This window comes from Podarcis tiliguerta (assembly GCF_965153285.1).
Source record: "Podarcis tiliguerta genome assembly, chromosome: 13".
Classification (NCBI taxonomy): domain Eukaryota; kingdom Metazoa; phylum Chordata; class Lepidosauria; order Squamata; family Lacertidae; genus Podarcis; species Podarcis tiliguerta.
This window is the reverse complement of record NC_139546.1, coordinates 43,235,747-43,257,113: the sequence shown is the minus strand read 5'-3', so window position 1 is coordinate 43,257,113 and position 21,367 is coordinate 43,235,747. Positions and strand designations below refer to the sequence as shown.

Below are 21,367 nucleotides of genomic sequence, written 5' to 3'. Positions count from 1 at the left end.
TGTCAAGGAAATAAACAACTATCTAACTTTCAGAAGACATCTGAAGGCAGCCCTGTTTAAGGAAGCTTTTAATGTTTGGTGTTTTTAATATTCTGTTGGGAGCTGCCCAGAGTAGCTGGGGAAACCCAGCCAGATCGGAGAGATATAAATAATAAAATTATTATTATTATTATTATTATTATTATTATTATTATTATTATTATTATTATCATCATCATCATCATCAGCTCCCCATCCCTACTTTATCCTGTTTAATGCCTCATAGGTAGTTATAAGCATTCTGGTGTCCCTGATTAAAGAGGGGGCAGATTTTTCTCCTGCACCTTGCAAGCGCCATTTTCAAAGGTGGATTCTCTCCAGTCAACAGGGAGGAAATGCTTTTAAGAGGATTTCTGCTGCAAAACACATGCAAGTTCTCAAAAAAAGGGGGGAATATTTCTTTTTTCTGCTGCTCCTTTGCAAATTTCAGCAAGGTGACGGCCCCAAATCCACCCATTTCATGTAGAAAGTGCATGTAGAAGTGGCCACTGATTTCTTTAGGGCAGGTTTTTGCCAACCTGGTGCCAGCTAGATGTCTTGGCCTGTCATTCCCATCCGCCCCAGGCAGCGCCGGGACCACCTGCACTCAAAAGGGCTGCTTGATGTAGCTGACACTCCCTTTCTTACAGAAACTGCCAGCTAAAACGCTAAACAGAGCTCTCTACAGATTTGGTGCTTCCGCCAAAGTGCCGTTAAGGCCGCCTTTTGCAGGGACAGGCAAACCCACCCACCTTATCCTCGTAGATCTTGCGGATGCGCAGGAGAGCCTGGGCCACCGGCTCCTTCTCGCCGGTGATGATGATCTCGTCTTTGTTGACGCTGGGTGGTGGGATGTTGATGCGAGCCCCGGTCTCCTGCATGATCTCCTGGACCACCTTGTTGAAGGCTCCAGCAATGAAAGGGTGGAAGGCCTTCTCCAGGCTCAAGCGCTCCACGGCCCGCTTATCCTGGAACACAAGGGGAAACCTGCTGATCCACGTGAAGAGGAGCAACCTCTGCTGGATCACAGGCTGCCCTGGCCTGGTATATCCAAAACCTGTGGATCAAGTCTCAGTTCTTAACTATTCAGCCCCTCTCCTGGAAATAATGGGGAGGCGAATCACTCACTGTATGCTTTCCCCCTTCCAGCCAATCACCCAAGACTGATTTCTTTTCCCCACTATGAGCTTCCTTTTGAAGAAAGGAGCTGGGATACAGAAGCTCCTGTCCATGAAATGGAGTCAAGGCCAATACACAGAGCCCGGAGAACAGCCTTGGCTGGATCACACAAAAAGCTACTTAAAAGATAAAGGTAAAGGTACCCCTGCCCATACAGGCCAGTCTTGACAGACTCTAGGGTTGTGCGCCCATCTCACTCAAGAGGCCAGGGGCCAGCGCTGTCCGGAGACACTTCCGGGTCACGTGGCCAGCGTGACATCACTGCTCTGGCGAGCCAGCACAGCACACGGAACGCCGTTTACCTTCCCGCTAGTAAGCGGTCCCTATTTATCTACTTGCACCCGGGGGTGCTTTCGAACTGCTAGGTTGGCAGGCGCTGGGACCGAACACAGGAGCGCACCCCGCTGCGGGGATTCGAACCGCCAACCTTTCGATCGGCAAGCCCTAGGCGCTGAGGCTTTTACCCACAGCGCCACCCGCGTCCCCTTAAAAAAAAAGCTACTTAGGCGTTCTAAATAAACGGTATTGTGTATCATCCTGAAAACTGCGGGGTGTATCATCACTGAAGCAGTCAAATGCAACACCTCCTGTTGCCCAGAGTGGACACACAGGGGGATGTTACTCCAGCCAGGAGGACTTCCTGTAACACCTGTCTGGAGCATCCTCCCCCTGTGTGTGACCAGATAGATGGGCATGACCCTGGCAGAGCCTATAAAAGGGCCGGTCACACAGCCATCTTCCTCTTTTGCTCTTTCCTTACAGAGGATGGAAGCCACAAGGTAGAAAGTCGGAGGCCAAGCTCAGACTTCTTTTCTCTACAAATGTAACTGTAACCACAAGATAAAGAAGAAGAAGAAGAAGAAGAAGAGTTTGGATTTGATATCCCGCCTTTCACTCCCTTTAAGGAGTCTCAAAGCGGCTAACATTCTCCTTTCCCTTCCTCCCCCACAACAAACACTCTGTGAGGTGAGTGGGGCTGAGAGACTTCAAAGAAGTGTGACTAGCCCAAGGTCACCCAGCAGCTGCATATGGAGGAGCGGAGACGCGAACCCGGTTACCCAGATTACGTGGCTACCGCTCTTAACCACTACACCACACTGGCTCTTTATCTGCAGGATAAATGCCTTGAAGGCTGTCTTCAAAATACTACTGTGGACTGAATGTAAGTAAACTTTATTTTTAATCAAGACTGCTGTGTTATTATTCTGGAGGAAAATAAAAGGGGAAACAAGATAGACTGGACAAGCCAGACTAGAATGCTTCACTTAAACAATTCTAACGACTCCATCAACTAGCTTTGAGCAATGTGCACAGGAATGTGCTTGCTCACTAGCATGAGTGAGGAGGGATAATATTTAATCAAGATATGCTCTCCTACTTTCCTCGACATTCCCACAAAAATAAACGCAAATAGCTCTGCATCCTGGTTGTCACAGTGGTCAACCTATGGGAAGTAGTCAACTTATGGGACGCTTGCAAGCAGGATAGATCGCAGCAACGCTCTTCCTGCTTGCAATCACCAGGAATGGGTACCTCCGACGCAAACTGTCTCTGACAGCCAAGGGGAAAGATAGCCACCGTGCCTAGTACCCCTTCCTAGCATTCCCAAAATACCCCATTGAAGCTGGTATCCCAGATTTAGCAATAAAACCTGGCAGCACCATATTGTGCCCTGCATAAAACCCCTCCACGTTGTGTCTAGAGCCACAAAAATTCCAGGTCTTCTGTTGGGCGGCTTGCTCTAGCCATGGAATGCAGTGTGCCACTGCAAAACCTGCTCGCTGGTTTTAAATTGAAGAGGAGAAGCCACGAGGGCAGGCCACCAGAAGTCTCTTGCGCAACTGCTTCCCACTCCCGCTGCTTTCCGCCTTTGGAGGTAAAGGGTGGGGAGTTGCGACTCTCTCCCTGCCCGCCCCCCCGGCTCACCTGCTCTGCCGAGATGAGCAAGATCTCGTGCCGCGCTTTCTCGATGCCTTCTTTGGTGCCCGTGATCTTGATCTGGTTGCTGGGGTCCTCGGGCCGTGGGATGTTGATCTTGGTGGCCGTCTTCAGCTCGAGCTCCTGTAGTTTCTCGCCGTTCTTGCCGATCACAAAGCGATGGTGTTCCTTGGGGATTGTGACAGTAGCTGAAGCCTGTGGAAAGGGGAGGGGACAGTGGCGTTGCTGGGTTTCACAAATGCAGTTTTAACAAGGGCTGGCTTGATATAGAAACACAGGGAGCTGCCTTACTCATTTGTTACACATATATCCCACCCTTCATCAAAAGACCTCAGGGCAGTTTGCAGAATAGCAGCTGCTTGCAGGAAAGCGAGAGGTGCTGGGGTGGAGGGAGACGCACTTTGGGGCGGAAGGGCATTGCACGCACCTGGGTCTGAAGCCGAGCGACTATTTCCTTCCGAGCTTTCATGACGGAGTCCAGTTTGCCGGTCACCATGATGGACAGGCCCTGGTCCTTGGCCAAGGAGAGCTCAATATGAGCCCCGGTCTTCTGCATGATGTCCACGCACACCTTGGCCTCGTCACCTTCTCCGAACTGGCTGTTGTCCTTGTAGCGTCGCTCTTCCAGGGGGACGTGAAACACCTGCCAAGGAAGGAACACCTCAAGGGCTGTGTCTACATGCTGCAAAATGTCTCCTGCAGGGCTCCAACACGCTGCGGATGCCTGCCTGGCGCGAGGGGCGCTCTGCTTCAGGGTGTGTCTCACGCCGGGCGGCAGGCTGCTATTCGCAGCGTGGGGAGCCCTGCGGGGAACTCCCGCAGGCTGCCTAGGCTGCGGATGTGTTCCCGAAGCGCCGGGCGCTCTGCTTTCAGCGCGCCCGGCGCTCCGGGAACCAGGCTGCGGGTGTCTTCCTGAAGCCTGGAGAGCGAGAGGGGTCGGTGCGCACCACCCCTCTCGCTCTCCAAGCTTCAGCGAAAGCCTGCATTCGCCCCATAGGATGCACCCAGATTTCCCCTTCATTTTTGGAGGGGAAAAAGTGCGTCCTATAGGGCGAAAAATACGGTACATACTCTTATGAAGCTGTAGGTTATTACAATAATCCTGCCAATGTTCTTATCCGTTTACAATTTATCTGTAAATATTCAATAAACAGTTTCCATTCTTTTATAATAAAAGAATGTTTTCTTGGTTTCTTATTCTTCTAGTAAGTTTTGCCATTTCTGCATATTGCGTAAGTTTTTGTATCCATTCTTCCTTTGCTAGGACATCAAAAGGCCCATCTAGTCCTGCATTCTCGTTATTGCAGCGGCCAACCAGTTGCTGTGTGCTGTGTGCTAACATATATTAACACCCCGTTGCATCTTGTGGCCCCCGCCACACCACAGGGGCAGCTGGTGGGAAGGGACCTGTGCCCCGGGGAAGGGGCATCTAGCTTCAGAGGAGCTACCATGACTTGGAAGGGACTACGAGGGTCATCTAGTCCAAACCCCGGCAATGCAGGAATCCTTTTGCCTAACTGGGGCTCAAACCCACGACCCTGAGATTAAGTGTCTCATGCTCTATCAACTGAGCTATCAAGCAGGATAGGAGCACAACAGCACTCTTCTGCCACCCTCTCTGAACTGGTGCCCAGAGGCCTCGGATACTGGAGGCGAGACAGAACAACCATGACAGCGCTCTCCTAATAAGAGAAGGATGCATAGAGGCTTTTTCGCACAGTCACTGCCAATCCTTTGCCTAGCGTACATCCGAGACACTGGTTTTGAACGAGGCAAGACAAGTACTTCAGTTCAGCTTTACTGCTTCCAAATGCAAAACCATCTTTCTAGGTCTGCTGATTATTTTGGCTACGCATCCAGCAATGAGATAAACACTTCACAATTAACCTCCCCCATAGGGAAACCTCTCTCTCCCTTGCACACACGCCACACACACAAGGTATTCTGCGAAGACACGCCAGCAGCAGAAGTGGAACTCCCTGTGCCCGGCCTCTGCACACTCACCTGGGTGATGACAGAGGATTTGATAGGCCGGATTTTGTTCCATGCTCCCGTAAGCTCACTGGACTTTTCCCCCGGGGCTCCCTTTTCTGGGAGTGGCGGAAAGGCTTCCAAGTAAGTGGGGATGTAGGCCTCATCCTCTGGGACACCACCTGCCCAGCAGACAAACATAGAAAGAGACAGCAAGATCACACACGAGGGTGGGGAGGAATCCTGGTTTAGAGAAGGGATTGTGTAGGCAACATAGAAGACACACCCTGGCTTCTGATCAAATTACCGTATTTTTCGCTCTATAAGACGCACCAGACCACAAGACGCACCTAGTTTTTGGAGGAGGAAAACAAGAAAAAAAAAATTCTGAATCCCAGAAGCCAGAACAGCAAGAGGCATCACTGCGCAGCGAAAGCAGCGATCCCTCTTGCTGTTCTGGCTTCTGGGATAGCTGTGCAGCCTGCATTCGTTCCATAAGACGCGCACACATTTCCCCTTACTTTTTAGGAGGGAAAAAGTGAGTCTTATAGAGCAAAAAATACGGTACTTTGTGGACTAGAGACCACTTAATCAGATGCATCTACTCTATATTTTGGAAAGTTGTCCATTCACTGTGCATTTGAACCCAGCAACAAAGAGGCGGCATCTCAAGATGCTGTGAAAATGAGGATGTTATTTTCAAAACAGCCCAATGTCGTTTCAGCCGCTTATTGCCTAAAGGCGCTTCTTCAGGGGTCAAACTGAAGAACAGCCTGCAGAGATCTTGCCAGATGTATCTCCTGTTCACATGAATTGGCAAATGGGAAGTAATATCTAACAGATATTCTCTCCTAAGGCTGCTTTCTCCATGTGACCCCCCCCCCCAAAAGCACTGGGATGCTTTGAAAATAAAAGGTTCATTTTCACAGCATCTTGAGATACAGGTTTGTTTTGGGGTTCATTTTGGATGCTCTCTGGTTTTTTTTGGGGGGGGGAGGGGGCTTTTCTGTGATGCATTTGGACACCAAACCTTGCGCGATGATTCCCGAGATCAATGAGCAGGCTTTCATATATGCTTGGATGCAATCGTACGCCACTTTTAATCAATAAGGCAGATGGAACCTTTCAAAACTGCACTGTTTTTTTGGGTTTATCAGCATTCCTGATCAATGTATAAGTATAAACCTCAGTTGGCAGGAGTAAATGCACACAGTGGTGTAGAGTAAAACAAAAATTAAGCAGCGAGGTCCACAGGGGAATGAAATGCAATGTGGATTGTGACCATCATGCCACAAGCTTGAAATATACAGTGGTGCCTCGCAAGACGGAAAGAATCCATTCCACGAGTCTCTTCGTCTTGCGGTTTTTTCGTCTTGCGAAGCAAGCCCATTAGCGGATTAGCGCTATTAGCAGTTTAAGGGCTATTAACGGCTATTAAAGTCTTAAGGGATTAGCGGATTAGCTGCTAAAAGGCTATTAGCAGCTTAGCGCTTTAGAAAAAGGGGTTGGGGAGCGAAAAAAACCCTCAAGAATCGCAAGACATTTTCGTCTTGCGAAGCAAGCCCATAGAGAAATTCGTCCTGCGAAGCACCTCTGAAAACGGAAAACGCTTTCGTCTTGCGGGTTTTCCGTCTTGCGAGGCATTCGTCTTGCGGGGCACCACTGTATTATGTAAAATAAGTGCAGCCGGCTGTTTACAAGCCAATGTTGATAGCACAAAGCACCCTGCCACTGATTAGCCAATAAGGCACTTGTAGTGGCATAAGAAGCCATTATTTTGATTCAATTCACAGGTGATAGAACTGAACTTTTGACAAGCTTCCATAGAGCAACTTGACCCTACAGTCTCCCTTCTGAATGACAACTTTAGGGCCGGTAACAAAAGCGTCCCAGGAAGTGAAAGTTTCTTCTACCGCTGTCTGAATATTTACCTTTCCAGAGCATGTTGGTTTATTAGTTCCGCCAATGGATCCCACTCTGGCTTCTACCCAGCCTTACCCATCATCAAACACGCATCTCATTCATTGCGTGAGCAGCAGCCTCACGACACACCCACACCTAAAGATTCCTGCCCATCTCACCTCGTGTTTCTTCATCCCTTAGCCCGCTGCGGTGCTCAGCAAAGCTTTCGGGTGTTAACACTGCTACCGAGCTCATAGCTTCAAACCCAGATTTGCGCGTTTCCGGTATTCCACTGTTGGAGTGACGAAAGAGAGAGAGAAAGTTAGGTTAGGAGTTGGCAAAGCTATTGCGACTCCTTTATAAAGAGCGGCCACATCACTTAAGTCAGCCTGCCAATAACCTGGTCCCTCCAGGTGTTTTGCTGGCTGGGGCTGATGAGAAATGTAGCCCAAAACATCTGGATGAGCCCAAGATTGTGCGGAGGTTGCTCTAAGCGCATCGCTCACCTTAGATCAACCATGTATTATTATCCAATGTTCTTGGACTTCCCAGTACCAAATGAGCCATGCATGAACAATAAACTCATCAGCCCAAGGCTCCCCCTTATATCTCACTACCAACGCCACTGTTTGAATTCAGGTAGACGACCAAGAAAAGTGGGGTTTTTTGAGTTGCGCTGCCCCATTTGTGGTGCTGCTCATGCATCAGGCAAAAAAAATTTTTTTTGAAATGCTCTGTCCTTGCCAAGTGTCAGATGTTGTTGCATCAAAGCAACCAACAAGAAGAGTCAAGCAAAATATTATGGGTCCCCTGTCCCTCCACCCAGACTGGTTGTGGAGGAGCGATGAAGGAAGCTATTTTAAATGAGACTCGGAGGGTGTGATCTGTTTCAGGTTTGAGGGAGGATACAACCTTAGCTCCTATTTTCTGCAGCTTTACCAATGCAATCACCACAGTAATATTGAGGCATGAGAAACAGGCGCCATATATTTTCAATTGTTTTTGAATTCTTAAGCGTTTTGAGCTGCATTAATCGCTTGCTGGATGGCTTATTTCCGCTTTGCTTACATATTATTCCGTTTTTGGATAGGATGACATCGACGGCAATGTCGCTTGCTAATTTTAAATTGTTGCGCTCAAAGCTGTTAATATAAATATTTCTATATTAAAGTGGTTTGCGGCAATAAAAATATAAAATCAAACAATAAAACCTTAAAATTGTTCTTAAAAATCAATTAACTATTGTGGAAGGATGTATTCTTAATTGCCTGTGTAGGCCTGGAGGAATAGAAGCTTTTAGCAGGTGTTTTAGTGTTGCTGGAAAAGCGGCACACCAAATCAAACCAAACACTTGCACAAATACATTGCCCACCCCATGGAGCAGATGGGAAGGATGTACCCCTGCTTTCCACCTTGGCAGAGGCTCCCAGTGATCCCGGGTCCCCCTGTTGCACCTCACTCTTCCCTTTTGCTGGATGTGGGGAGAGGGAGACTCACCTGCAAAATGGTCAAGTGCCAGAAGGGTCCGTCCTGAACGAGGCTACCTGTGGCGCTTCAGCGTGACGGCTGCTTTGGTCCTGAAAGAAGGATTAAGCGCTGTCAGGAGGACCCACTTACGAGCAGGGCAAGGGGAGCCCCTTCCGCCTGAGCTTGGAAACAAACTCTTCAACACAGCCCTGTGCCACAACGCAAAGTAGGTTATCCCTGCAAATTGTGACCGGCTGTAAGAAGTATAAAAATGAAATTAATACTAATACATTTTACCATTTGAAAATGGCGCCTAGACATTCCATTGTGGCGACAGCAATCCAGGTTTAAGGCGCCATTTGGCAATTAGCTTATATATCTAAGATTCTAAGACAGTGTACAGAGAGAGAGAAAGAGAGAGAGAGAGAGAGAGAGAGAGAGAGAGAGAGAGAAAGGGATATCTGCTCCATTTTGGAATGTTTTTAATAAAATCATTTTTGTTTTTAGAAATATAAAATTATAACAACTGAAATGCTTATTCATATATAGACATTACTCTAAATCTCGAGCCTTCCCTCCATGGATCCTATTGTCAGCATTTACAACTGGGTATTATTCTACATTCCAGGGGTCAGCAAACTTTTTCAGCAGGGGGCCGGTCCGCTGTCCCTCAGACCTTGTGGGGGGCCAGACTATATTTTCTGGGAGGGGGGGGGAATGAATGAACTCCTATGCCCCACAAATAACCCAGAGATGCATTTTAAATAAAAGGACACATTCTACTCATGTAAAAATACGCTGATTCCAGGACCATCCGCGGGCCGGATTTAGAAGGCGATTTGGCTGGATCCGGCCCCCAGGCCTTAAGTTTTCCTACCATGCTATATTCTATATCAATCCATATGGTCCATAATATTTGTTACATTCGAAGCAGAGTAAAATCTGCTTTCAATGGTCTCCTAAATAATAGATTTTAAAAAATTTGTCCTCTTGGTTCCTGCACAGTCCATCAGCTTAGCTTGCCATTCATCCCTGGTAGGGACTCTTTCTTCTTTCCATCCCTGGGCTAGTAGCATCCGTGCAGCTGTTGTCATGTACCATAAAAAGTCTTTTCTGGTCCCATTTCGGGATAGTTTTATGGTGTTTCATAACTGTAATTCTTTTGCCTGTGCATATCAATCTACTGCAACCTGTCATGGGACTTTCTGGAGAAAGACAGGTGAGGAAACCTTATAAATAAATAAATGTCAAAGAATACGACTGAGCTCAGGTTAGGAGGCACCTAACTGGCAAACGATAAGGTCTGTGGTTTAAGAAAATAAACAGCAGGGCTGCAGGATCAGACCAATGTCCCATCTAGCGCGGAACCCAGTCCTCATCTTCCCTTCCTGTCCATGAAAAGACGGCTCACAAGTTGCTGCAAAGGTGTTTCTCGTGCCCTCGGCTTCCCAACCCCCATTAAGAAAGCGAGGCGGCGGCAGCAGCAGCAGCAGCGCTAAGCTCTATGGGGAGGATTTGAGAGAAATCCTCTTAAGGCAACCGTAAAGGAAGGAAGAACGAACCTCCTTGCACTTGGCAGGGGCTGCTATCACCTCTGTGTCAAAGCTGGATCCAGTATAGGAAAGGTTGCTGCAGGAAGGGAGAGAGATTGCTAGAGAGAATCCCCCCTTGGTGCAACATGGCCTGTGAACTCCTAATCCCCAAAGATCCTTAAAGCAGCACAGCTGAAGAAAGATCCTGCCCCCTCCCAAGATCCTACCCCCCACACAACCTTAACTATCTTTTAGGGAGCTGGATATCACTAAAGCAGAAGTTTATTCTATTTTTTTTTCCTTCCAAAAAGCAGGAGCCATGCGATGGCAGCCTTTCCGGGATTTCTGCATTTCGCTATGCAGAACTTGCACTTACAATCTTGTTTCCAAAAATCAAGAAGAAATAAAGACAGATTGTGTTAGATTGCTAACATTTCTTTTTCTTCTATCTGTCGTAGCTCTAATTTTAACGTATTACAGTAAAAGCTCATTTAAAAAACAACAACCAACATTTATCAACTAACAGAAGCAGGTATGTTTAACACATTTCCCCCTCTGGGTTGTATCCGATGCTAGTGCTATTCATCACACTTATAAGCTGCTGCCTTGCAGAGGGTTGGACAATTGCTCCATCTAGCTAAATACTGTCTGCACTGACTGGCAGCAGCATCTTTAGCAAGGGCTCTTTTCCAGACCTACATGAGGCGGCCAGAAATTGAAATTGGGACCTCTTGCATGCAAAGCATGGGCTCAACCATAGAGCTGTGCTATCGGTACAGCCTCAGAGGGATAGAATTGTAGTGTTGGAAAGGACCGCAAGGGTCGTCTAGTCCGATGCCTGCAATGCAGGAATTTTTTGCCCAATGGGCCTACTAATACTAATACCCTCCTTTTGCTCCAGAAGGGGCACAGCTCAGTGGTGGAGCACCTGCTCTGCACACAGAAAGCCCCACGCTCATCCCTGATGGCACCTCCAATTTAAAAGACTCCAGGGTAAGCCCTTTTTCTCTGTCTGAGACCTTGGAAAGCCACTGCCAGGCTGTGGACAAGCTAACCAGTCTGACTCTGCAAAAGACAGCTTTCCAGTGTTCAAAAAGTGCACCTGTTATTTCGACGGACGCAATGAATGCATTTTGGCACAGCTTGAGCACCGTACAGCAAAGTTCAAAAGAAGACACAACTGGAAGGGTACCACAATCAGCACATGGGCCCACGAAGTATGGATTAAAATTCATAGAGGGCAACATCCCTATTCCAGCATTGCCTGCCTTTGCCTTTCGTTGTTTTTTTTTTTTTTTTTAAGATATTTATTGAGATTTCAACATATTACAAAAATTAGAAAGAATAAAAAGGAAAAGAAGATACAAGATAAAAACAGTTAAAAACAAATCAGTCTTTCCATATCTTATCTTTCATTTGCTTGTTTCCCTGACCTCCTCACACCTCCCTTTCTTGTATTCCAGTTCAGTTGGTTAATTCAGCAAATCCTTTCCCTCTTTAATTTTATCTTAATCTTTTATCTTAATATATTATAGCTTTAAATTATCACCCGTTAACAATCCATTTTTACATATTCCTTAACATTGCTGCTAAAAAAACCCCCACTGAACTTCAATCCAACATCATTCTAACATTCATTAATTTTGCAGTGTTTCTGTAAATAGTCTTTAAATTTCTTCCAAACTTCTTCCACTGACTCTTCTCCCTGGTCTCAGATTCTGCCAGTCATTTCCGCCAATTCCATATAGTCCATCACCTTCATCTGCCATTCTTCCAGAGTGGGTAATTCTTGTGTCTTCCAATACTTCGCAATAAGTATTCTTGCTGCTGTTGTAGCATACATAAAGAAAGTTCTATCCTTCTTTAACACCAATTGGCCAACCATGCCCAGGAGAAATGCCTCTGGTTTCTTCACAAAGGTATATTTAAATACCTTTTTCATTTCATTATAAATCATCTCCCAGAAAGCCTTAATGTGAGGATGTGAGGGCAATCTGGCTGCGACATCTGTCACCCCATTGATTGCCAGGGTTGATTCGGCTGATCTGGCTGGCTAGGCGGGTGTCCCCTTCCTCCCTCACGGCTCCATGTGCGTCCCTCCCGAAGCTGCGCGCTCGGTGGAAGAGGGCGACCATCCCAGATAGAAGGAGTGTACCGTTCTTCGGTCAAGGGTATACGATAGCTGCGCTCCCCTGCCAGAACCTCCAAACAAGCTCAAGGCCTGCCTCTGCCTTTTGGTCTCTCTGATACCTGAATTTCTCTCCTGGGACACAGCGATCAACCCCACAGATCTGCCTAAGCTAAGCCGTTTGTGTGGGGAGAGGCAGTCCAATCCATCACGCTGCCCCGACAAAGACGGATGGGCAATGCCTTCCTACCACAGCATTGCCATGTTCCCTGGGAACTGGCCCCCGTTTGCCACTCGCCCCCCTGTGGGCGTGCGTCCCCTCTCCCCGCCCCCCAAGCTCCCGGCTCTGCACCGCACAGCGACCGAGTTGCAACCTCTTCTCCTTGATGCAATCCGACAGGACTGCGGCCTCTGGCCATCAATAAATAAAGACGGGAGAGAGAAAGAGCTAAAGACGTACACAAGGAAAGCTGCGGGAGAGGCAGGGGAAACCCGGCGCTGAACTGCAGGAGCCTGGCCTCCCAAGATGAAAAGAGGACACCTCCGGAATCTACAGAACCAACAGCTGCTTCTTTTAAAGAAAAGTCAAGGCATGGCTCTAGCCCTCAAGGTGTTAAGGAGACACGTGCATCTGAAAGCAACGGAGATTCCCCCTAGCAGGTCAGGGGACACAAGAAGCTGCCTAATGCGGAGTCAGACCACTGGCCCATCTTGCGCAGTGCTGCCTACACTGACTGGCAGCAGCTGTCCAGGATTTCAGGTGGGGGTTTCAAGGAACCCTACCTGGGCATGCCAGGGGCCCGAAGCTGGGGCCTTCTGCTTGCAATTGGTGTTACAAATTAGCCAGGTGTGTTTTGCGACTGGCACAGGTCCAATTGCAACCGCATGGAGATCTCTGGATGACAGGTTAGCAACTGACATCTCCATCTGGCTGGCCCCTCCAGCTTCCTTAAGCAGGTAAGCAGAAGAACTTATGTATTGGATTTATACCCCACTTTTTTCTGCAAGGATTACATGGTTCCTCCCCCCACAGTTAATCCTTACAACAACCTTGTGAGGTAGACCCAAGATCACCCAGTGAGCACCATAACTGATTGGGATTTGAACCCTAAAGCGGTATAGAAATGCGGTATACCTAAAGCGGTATAGAAATGAAATTAACAACAAATTTCACTATAAAAGGCACCTAGATAGACGGTTGCGGCAACCATAACCTAGGTTTAAGGTGCAATTTGGCAATGAGCTTATATATCTGAGTTTCTAACATGACCTGCAAGGCAGATGCTCCACCACTGAGCTGTGGGGCTATTCATACAGCCGTTGCCATTCTCTCTGCCTTGCGAAAGGAGACCAGAGCGACGAGGCTGAGTCACAAGCTGACAGTCGACAAGCAGAAAGTTCACCAGGTTGAAGAGTGACACCGTATGGGAGAGGAAGCTTTCCAAGTTCCCTGTTCCAAGTGCTTACTGTCTGCAGAAAGTGGAACACCACTGGACAGGAAACATCACCTGTGTGTTGATTCATGTGTGGGTCTGGTGGAGAAGGAGGGGAGGACAGACACATCACCGGTAGCAAGAGTTCTGAATGAGGCATCTGAAAATAGATTGTGCGCCTGCCAGCACAAGGGAGAAAAGGGAGAGGTGTTTGCAGGCAGGGTGGAGAACAGCTGCTTCTGTGCAGGCTTAAGTCATCTGCTGTTTTGCCTCTGGTTGAACTTTTCAACCTCCAGCTTCTTTTTCCTGCTGTCTTGCCTCTCTTACTCCTTTGCACAAAATGAAAAAAATAATGCAAATCTGGTTCTCAAAGTGTACCAAACTAAACATTTCTCCAAGCTTCCCATTTCCTGCGCTAGCTGGCCGAATTCTCTGCCAGAGTGGAAGAGCAGCGCATAAAGGCCGCAGGGACAAGCTGGGCCGGCTCCGCTCCAGTTTGATTACAGAAGATCGCTGGGCTCTGGCTTTTAGCCTGGCCTCCAAAGCAGCGCAACTTTATTCGCCGGGAAATCTCTCGTTTACCCGGCTGGCAGCACAAGCAGAGCTGTGCAAACACCAGGAAGGCCAAGAGGACGGCGAGGGCCAAAAGCAGCCGTCAGCCACAGAACGAAGAGAGATGCAGGCCAAGCAAGCAGTTGCTCTCTTTTTTTGGACTCCGGAAAAAACTGCAGCCGATCAAGGCTGTATCGGCGCTTGAGGATAAGCATGAGCCTCTGGCCAGAATGGGGAGCCTCAGCCCCAGGGATCAGTGCAGCTCTGATAGCCTCCCCACCAATTGTTTGCGTGCTCCAGTACCCATGAAATTTGGAAGAACCTCGGGTGGGGGAACAGGGGGCAGGAGAGAGATGCCTTTCTGAGGTCTTGGCCGGCAAATGGGGCAGCAGAAGGCACATAGCAAAAACCATGGCATTCACTCCTACAAGATGTATAGCTACCAACCTGGAAACATTAGACCAGGTCAGGGATGGGAAGTCCATCTTTTTGCCATGGTTATTTTTGACCTCCATAGTCCAAGACAGGATGAATGCCAGCTGCTGGGGGATGGCAAGGAAGGAAAGCACAGTTGTGCTCAAGTCCTGCTTGTGGGCATCCAATGGGCATCAGCTGGCCTTCACCAGGGACCTAACCTTTAGCATGGCAGGCCCTGCCAGCAGCGCTTCAGCGGGAACCACCACCCCCAACTTCTTTCAGACGCCTTCTGAAAACGAGATTGTTTAGACAGGCCTTTGCAATATGAGTTTTCTCTTCTTCACCAACTGGCATTTGCTGACAAGTTTTTAGAGATGCTTTTTGTGGAGTTTATGCACTGTGCGCCGTATATCACCTTGACATATTTTAATGGAGGTGTGGATTGCAAATATGTAAATAAAATCTGGCTGGCTGCTGTGGGAACAGAATGCTGGGTTACGCGGGCCTTTGACCTGATCAAGAAGGCCTCACCTTATGTTCTTAAGACATTAAGCCTGCAAACTGAGAATCCTGACTGCCTCCCCATCCGTCCCGGACTCCTGGCATACGGTGATAACAAATGGAGCTGGCGCTCTCCTAGTTATATGAAGGAAACGGTTGCCTCAGAAGCAGAAGTTTTAATAATGCCCAGTACTGGCAGCTAGGCCTGCCTTGCTCCCTAAAAGGAGCCATGAAGAGCGATTGTCACCCAGACTACAGATCAGTCTCTGTATTCCAAGCTCCAAAATGTCTTGTGAGGAAAGCACCCTCTAAGGGGGGCTGTGCTGCTAACTCTGGAGCAAATGCCTTGGGATCTCATTAACTCCAACCGAAAGTTTCAGAGTGTTTTTCTCGGCCCAATCCCATTGCGCAGATGCGTTCAGGAGTGTTTCTCAATCACTAAGCGCCGCACTGGCTAAAGCCGTTGAGATGAGAAGGCATGAGAATGGGTTTCACTTTTGCCAAACCCTAGTCAGCTGCTCAGCGCCAACTGGGCTGGCATACAGTTCCTTCCCCTGTTTTTTTATTTCAGTTGTGTAAAAATCTGTTTTGGAGGGACCTTGGGGGTGAGCAGGCTCTGAGCAGTGGCTGTTCATACCCAAGTTGTCTTCCGTAACCATGAGGACCAGAGCAATTATACATACCCTCTCCTACTACTCATGGTTACAGAAGACTGTCTGCATACCAATAGCCACTGCTGAGGTCCTGCGTGGTTAGGAATCAGAGGGTGCAATAACACTGCAGCAGCTAAGCAGGTCTAGGTCTGGTCAGTGTTCAGATGGGAGGCTCCCTAGGAACCCTATGTACAGTCTTGAGATCCATGGTGGAAGAAATAATAGCTGTGTACTTTCCAGGCAGGTTTGACTGCAGCAGCTTCATTTTAAAAGCGGACCGTTATGCAGAGCATTATATTCAGAGGCATACTACCTCTGACCGTGGAGAGAAGCATAGCTGTTGTGGTCAGGGTTCGAAATAAGCAGGGCAGCAGGTACATTTTGCACCTAAAAATTCTCCATTTGCAAGCACCTCTAAAAGTCTGGGTGCCATTTTTTGCGCCTGGCTGATACTCAAGGATCACTGAAATGTATATACTTTGAAGCCTTGAAGTATATGTTAAGGATAGACAATACGTTAAGGAGTTTAGCAATAAAGAGTAGAGTGTTTTGAAACTGAAGTATGGTATCAACATTTTTATTGTAGACACCAAATTAAACATGCATTCGCAATTTCTGTTAAAAATGTGATATTAACAATATGCTTATCAAACTAATAAAAAGTGTTGCCGAGCTCCGCAAATGGAGACTAGACATTCTGTTTTGACGCCCATAACCCAGGTCCCAGGAGCCACTTGGCTCCTAGCTTTTCTATCCTGGTTTCTAACACGGATGGTAAAGTAAAGGTAAAGGGACCCCTGACCATTAGGTCCAGTCATGGCCGACTCTGGGGTTGCGGCGCTCATCTCGCTTTATTGGCTGAGGGAGCCAGCGTACAGTTTCCGGGTCATGTCGCCAGCATGACTAAGCCGCTTCTGGCGAACCAGAGTGGCGCACGGAAACGCTGTTTACCTTCCCGCCGGAGCGGTACCTATTTATCTACTTGCACTTTGACATGCTTCAAACTGCTAGATTGGCAGAAGCTGGGACCGAGCAACGGGAGCTCACCCCGTCGCAGAGATTCGAACTGCCGACCTTCTTATCAGCAAGTCTTAGGCTCTGTGGTTTAACCCACAGCGCCACCCACATCCCAACACTGATGGTGACTGGTAGCAATTGATCACCTTATCCTCCATCAGCTGGGGTACTCTTTTGAAGCCATCCCTCGCTACATCCAATTCCACTGTTTTAATTAGGTGTTGCGTGAAAAAGTATTTTTGTCTGTCCTAAATCTTCAGTTTCATTGGGTGGTCTAGATCCCTAGTATTATGAGGAAGTGAGGAAATACATATCCCTTCCCACTTTCTATAAACCATGCTATGCCAGATATCAACCAATTTGCACAAGACAACAGGTGACTTAAGAAACAGTAACATACAGGCAAAATGACTGACAGGTCCCAGCTACCAAGCAAGTTGAGGCAGGCTTAAGAAGTGGAAAGGAAGCAACCATATGCAGTTATTGTTCCCCAACGTCGCTGACTGAGGACACAGCAAGACACTGGACTATACAGGAATAGGTTGAACACTGGCAACCAGTTGCCTTTCTCTGACCTGGAAGCAAGGGAAGGGAACCAATGGCCCTTCAGATGTTGTTGGACTCCAAATCCCATTAGTCCAAGCCAGCATGGCCCAGTGATCAGGGATGATGGGAGCTGTAGTTCGGCAGCAACCAGAGGGCAAGAGGTTCCCCATCCCTGGCCTAGAGCAAGCCTTCTGACCACGACCAAAGATACCTTCATCAGGGTTGCTAGGCAACAGCACATTGACCACATCTCAACTACCGCAAGCCAGGAAAAAGAAAGAGAGTGGCTGAGGAAGGCATTAAGTGGGGATCTTGGGGAAAAAACATTGCTGAGATGACAACATGAAGCATACTTATCACAGGGCACTCTTTAGTCTTTGATCTGAAGTTCTGGGGCTGCTGCTTCCTTCATAGGGTCTTCAAGGAGGAAAGAGTTAGGCCCAGAGATGTCACAAACTGGGGCACAGCTATGACTTACTATGACTGACTGCCTTTCTTGTTAGCATCAGTCTACTGGGGGGCTCCTAAGGCTGAATGACTGACTAGGCCTGCCGAGTTTTCTGGGAAGGGAGGGAGGCTGAAAAAATTGTAGACAATTGCACAAGTTTCCCTACATAAGGTTGGGGGGGGGGTGTTGAAGGCCTTTGCAATCCCATGATAGGAATTCTTAGGAAAGGGGCTGAAAACAGATTTGACAGCATCATTTTCCCAAGCCCACCACAAAAGACAGTAGTAAGACCACTCACACATTCATAAAAAGGGATATTGTAGAGCTGGGCCCCACAGCAGGGGTGGGGAGTGGGGTCCCAGTCTGAAGGCCACATTTCCTCAAGGAGAACATTGGGGAGGGGCTGCATGCCAAGGGTGGAAAGAAGTTTGTGGAGAAACAGGTGTGACCCTACCCTTTACACAGTAAAAGTCAGAGGTTTACATGTACAGCCTCCTCCCCACTCATACCTCCTGAACCTCCAACAGACAAGCGAGAAGAAGTATAACTGCTTGACCCATTCAAGCCAGGAAAAGTCAGAGCAGAGTCAGAAGAACTCCAGGGGCCAAGTAGAAAGGCCTGGAGGGCCACATCTGAACTCTGAGCCCCAAGGTTCCACACACCTGATGTACAGTGGTACCTCGGTTTACGAACTTAATCTCTTCTTAAACCAAGGCATGCTTTCCCATATAAAGTAATGGAAACTGGATTAATCCGTTCCAGACAATGAAAAACAACCCCTAAAAACAGCAATTTAACATGAATTTTACTATCTAAAGAGACCATTGATCCATAAAATGAAGGCAATAATCAACGTACTGTACTATAAAATAAGACAGTATTGTAGATTATGAAAATTAAAATTAATTTTTTTTCTTACGTGCACTGATGATAGTCATTGTTTGGAGGGGGTACTTTTATCCATTTCTGCAGTCATATAATCAACCAGTAGCTGAACTGGGTTCCACAGTGTCACAAAAACAAGTCACAAAAACGAAGACACAAGCCACAGTCACAAGTCAGTCCCGTAAAACGAAGAACAAGTCATAGTAAAAATAAATAAATGAAAAAGCCACACAAACAAAACCGCAACAAAATAGCAAAAACAAAAGCTCCAAATATCACACCTCTGTGTTGCGTGGGTGCTCAGGACTCAACAGCCGACAGACTTAACAGGAAGCCTCAGATTAGCAGCGGGGGACTCAATTTACAAATGGAACACACTCAACAGGAAGCGGAACATGTTCTGCTTCCAAGGCAAAGTTCACAAACCAAAACACCTACTTCCGGGTTTGCAGCATTCTTATTCCAAGTTGTCCATAAACTAAGCTGTTCTTAAACCAAGGTACCACTGTACAGGAAAGGGCAACCAATATCACCAGCGGGCTGAGGCACCTTTCCTACGACAAGAGGCTAAAAGGGGAATTGGGGTGTTGAATTAGCAGGCCTCTAGCGTGGCCAACATTGGCTTTCCCCAACCAGGTGTTTTCCAGATGTTGTCTGACTCCCATCACCCCCAGTCAGTATGGTCTGGGATGACGGGTATCACAGTCCAAAAAAACCTCTCAAGGTACCAGGTTGGGGAAAGCTGGCTTACCCCATTCTAAAATGAGTGTTGTGGAATTACTGGTTGCCGAACATGGCCCCAGGTCCAAATCTCTGCTTTTGGATCCCTTCAAGCGGCGGCAAGCGTAGCCGGAGGAACAAAAGGACCGAAACGCAGGCGTTGTTTTGCAGCCTGCGATTGTTCATTCAAGAGCCTTTAATTGGGCTCCGCAGCGACACTCTGGGTCTCGGAGGGCCACGCAGGTGCAGTGCTAAAAGCAGCTCCTATTTTCATATCAGTGGGAGTTGCCGTTTCCCCCTTGAGTTGAGACGAAGAGATCGCTTGGTGAAAAGCGAGAGGTTGTGGCGGTGGAGAGGGAATAAAGCTTTTATTTTGTCTTAACACATTTGCTGGTGTATGTAGAGCCACACCCATTGCACTCTCAGCACTATCATCCAATGATTACGCATCATCTCTGCCCAGAATTCAATCTTTCTCCCCATCAATCATAAGGATGTGCCAGTAGAAGAGCTGACCCCCTTTTCTAGCCAGGTAGCAGAGATGTTCAAGCAGGGAGCCAGCAACCTACACAGCCTTGCAGCTGATATCACACAGGCGGAAAGAGTTTTGCATGCAGAAGGTCCCAGGATCAATCCTCAACATCTCCAGGATGGACAGGGAAGACCCCCCACCTGGCTGAAGTTCTGGAGAACATCTGTCCAGACCATTTGCCCAACTCCATAGAAGGTAGAGCATCAGTCTTGCACAAGGCTGGTCCTGGCATCAGTCCCTGGCATCTCCACTACCAAACTACCAGTGAAGGCAGTATTCAACTAGTAATACCAAGCGTCTGACTTGGTAGTTTCCTCTGTTCCTTGAAAAGGGGTCCCCAGCCAAATTTGGGGCTTGGCTTCTATGACTGCCACCACCCCACTCCAAAATTACTGAGCCCTCGACAGAGAAGATTTCCCCACCCTGGTGTTAAAGCGTGTCAAGGAACATAGTCTGAAAGCAACAGACAGCATTTGATGGGAGTGGCCCAACTTTCGAAACCAAGATTTGACTGTAATAGAGGGGACTTTGAGTGAGATGTTGCTTTTTCGCTACAAGAGGGATGGGGAGCCTGTGGCCCTCCAGATGTTGCTGGACTCCAGCTCCCATCAGCCCCAGTCAAGCATGCTGGGATTGGCAATTCGGCAGCAATCTGGTTAGCATTACTTTCTGGTTAGTGGGAAACAGTAGTCCACTGCAGCCAAGCCATGGTTTCCGCTTCACTCACCAAACCATGGTTTTTCATCCATGAGGTAGGGTTATCCGTCACCAACACTTTCTGAATGGGGCTCTAGATGATTTAGAAATGTGACCACAGGAAGTACGATGCAGTGGCTGACTTAACAGCACCACCTCTCAAAGCTGCTACTTAAATTTACTTCTTTTTGTGCCCCTCAGCAAATGTCATTTGGCGACAGCTCTACCACCCACATCTATTCCCACTAAATCAGGTGAGTGCCTCTTCTCATCCCCTGCAAAGATGTGACATCTAAACTAATATTTTCATTGTGCATTGTGCACTGTTAAGAGGTGTGCAGAAAGAGAATTCACCTGATGTTTCTGCACATTGCAAGAAAGGTTCAGATGTTCTGTGGCTGCAGCAAGCGTGAGCAATTGACCCTGCAGACTGATCAGGAGGCCAAAAGGAACCAAAACCATCTTATAAAACTAATCGCTACACCCTAGTCAGCAGGAGACGGAAGCCAGGAATTGAGATGGGGTCGGACTAGTTAGCTACTGGGGCAAACAAATAAGCAGCAGAAATGACAGCTTTCACTGTGTGCTATAAAAACTGTATTGGATTTTGAATGCAATGCTCAAGGAGCTGGGCCACACAGATGGCCAGCCTGTGACCTAGTCGGCACAGCCAGCCTTGACAGCAGGGGTGTGCAGCATGGCTGGGCAGCGACTAGGAGGCCAGATGACCACATATTGCCAAGCTATTCCAGGAGAACTCTATAGATTTACTCAGAAGCTTGTCCAGGCTTCCCTAATGGCCCAAGAAACATGCCAGGAAAAGGAACTCCCC

At 47.8% G+C, this 21,367-nt stretch overlaps 2 protein-coding genes across 3 annotated transcripts in view; one reads left to right on the top strand and one right to left on the bottom strand.

Moving 5' to 3' along the window:
* LOC310663057 (G-protein coupled receptor 4-like) overlaps positions 1-21,367 on the top strand; it is a 303,619-nt gene that overhangs the window by 252,114 nt on the left and 30,138 nt on the right. The window lies entirely within an intron of this gene.
* Positions 1-21,367, bottom strand: part of LOC310662853 (vigilin-like) — a 55,955-nt gene that overhangs the window by 25,807 nt on the left and 8,781 nt on the right. For both annotated transcript variants that reach the window (XM_083410045.1, XM_083410046.1), the window contains exons 2-7: positions 8,506-8,585; positions 7,188-7,300; positions 5,140-5,288; positions 3,563-3,778; positions 3,124-3,330; positions 771-986 (exon numbers count right to left, since the gene is read on the bottom strand). In XM_083410045.1, coding sequence (XP_083266171.1) covers positions 771-986; positions 3,124-3,330; positions 3,563-3,778; positions 5,140-5,288; positions 7,188-7,263 — 864 coding nt within the window. In that variant the 5' untranslated portion in view covers positions 7,264-7,300; positions 8,506-8,585. The remainder of the gene's footprint in view (positions 1-770; positions 987-3,123; positions 3,331-3,562; positions 3,779-5,139; positions 5,289-7,187; positions 7,301-8,505; positions 8,586-21,367) is intronic.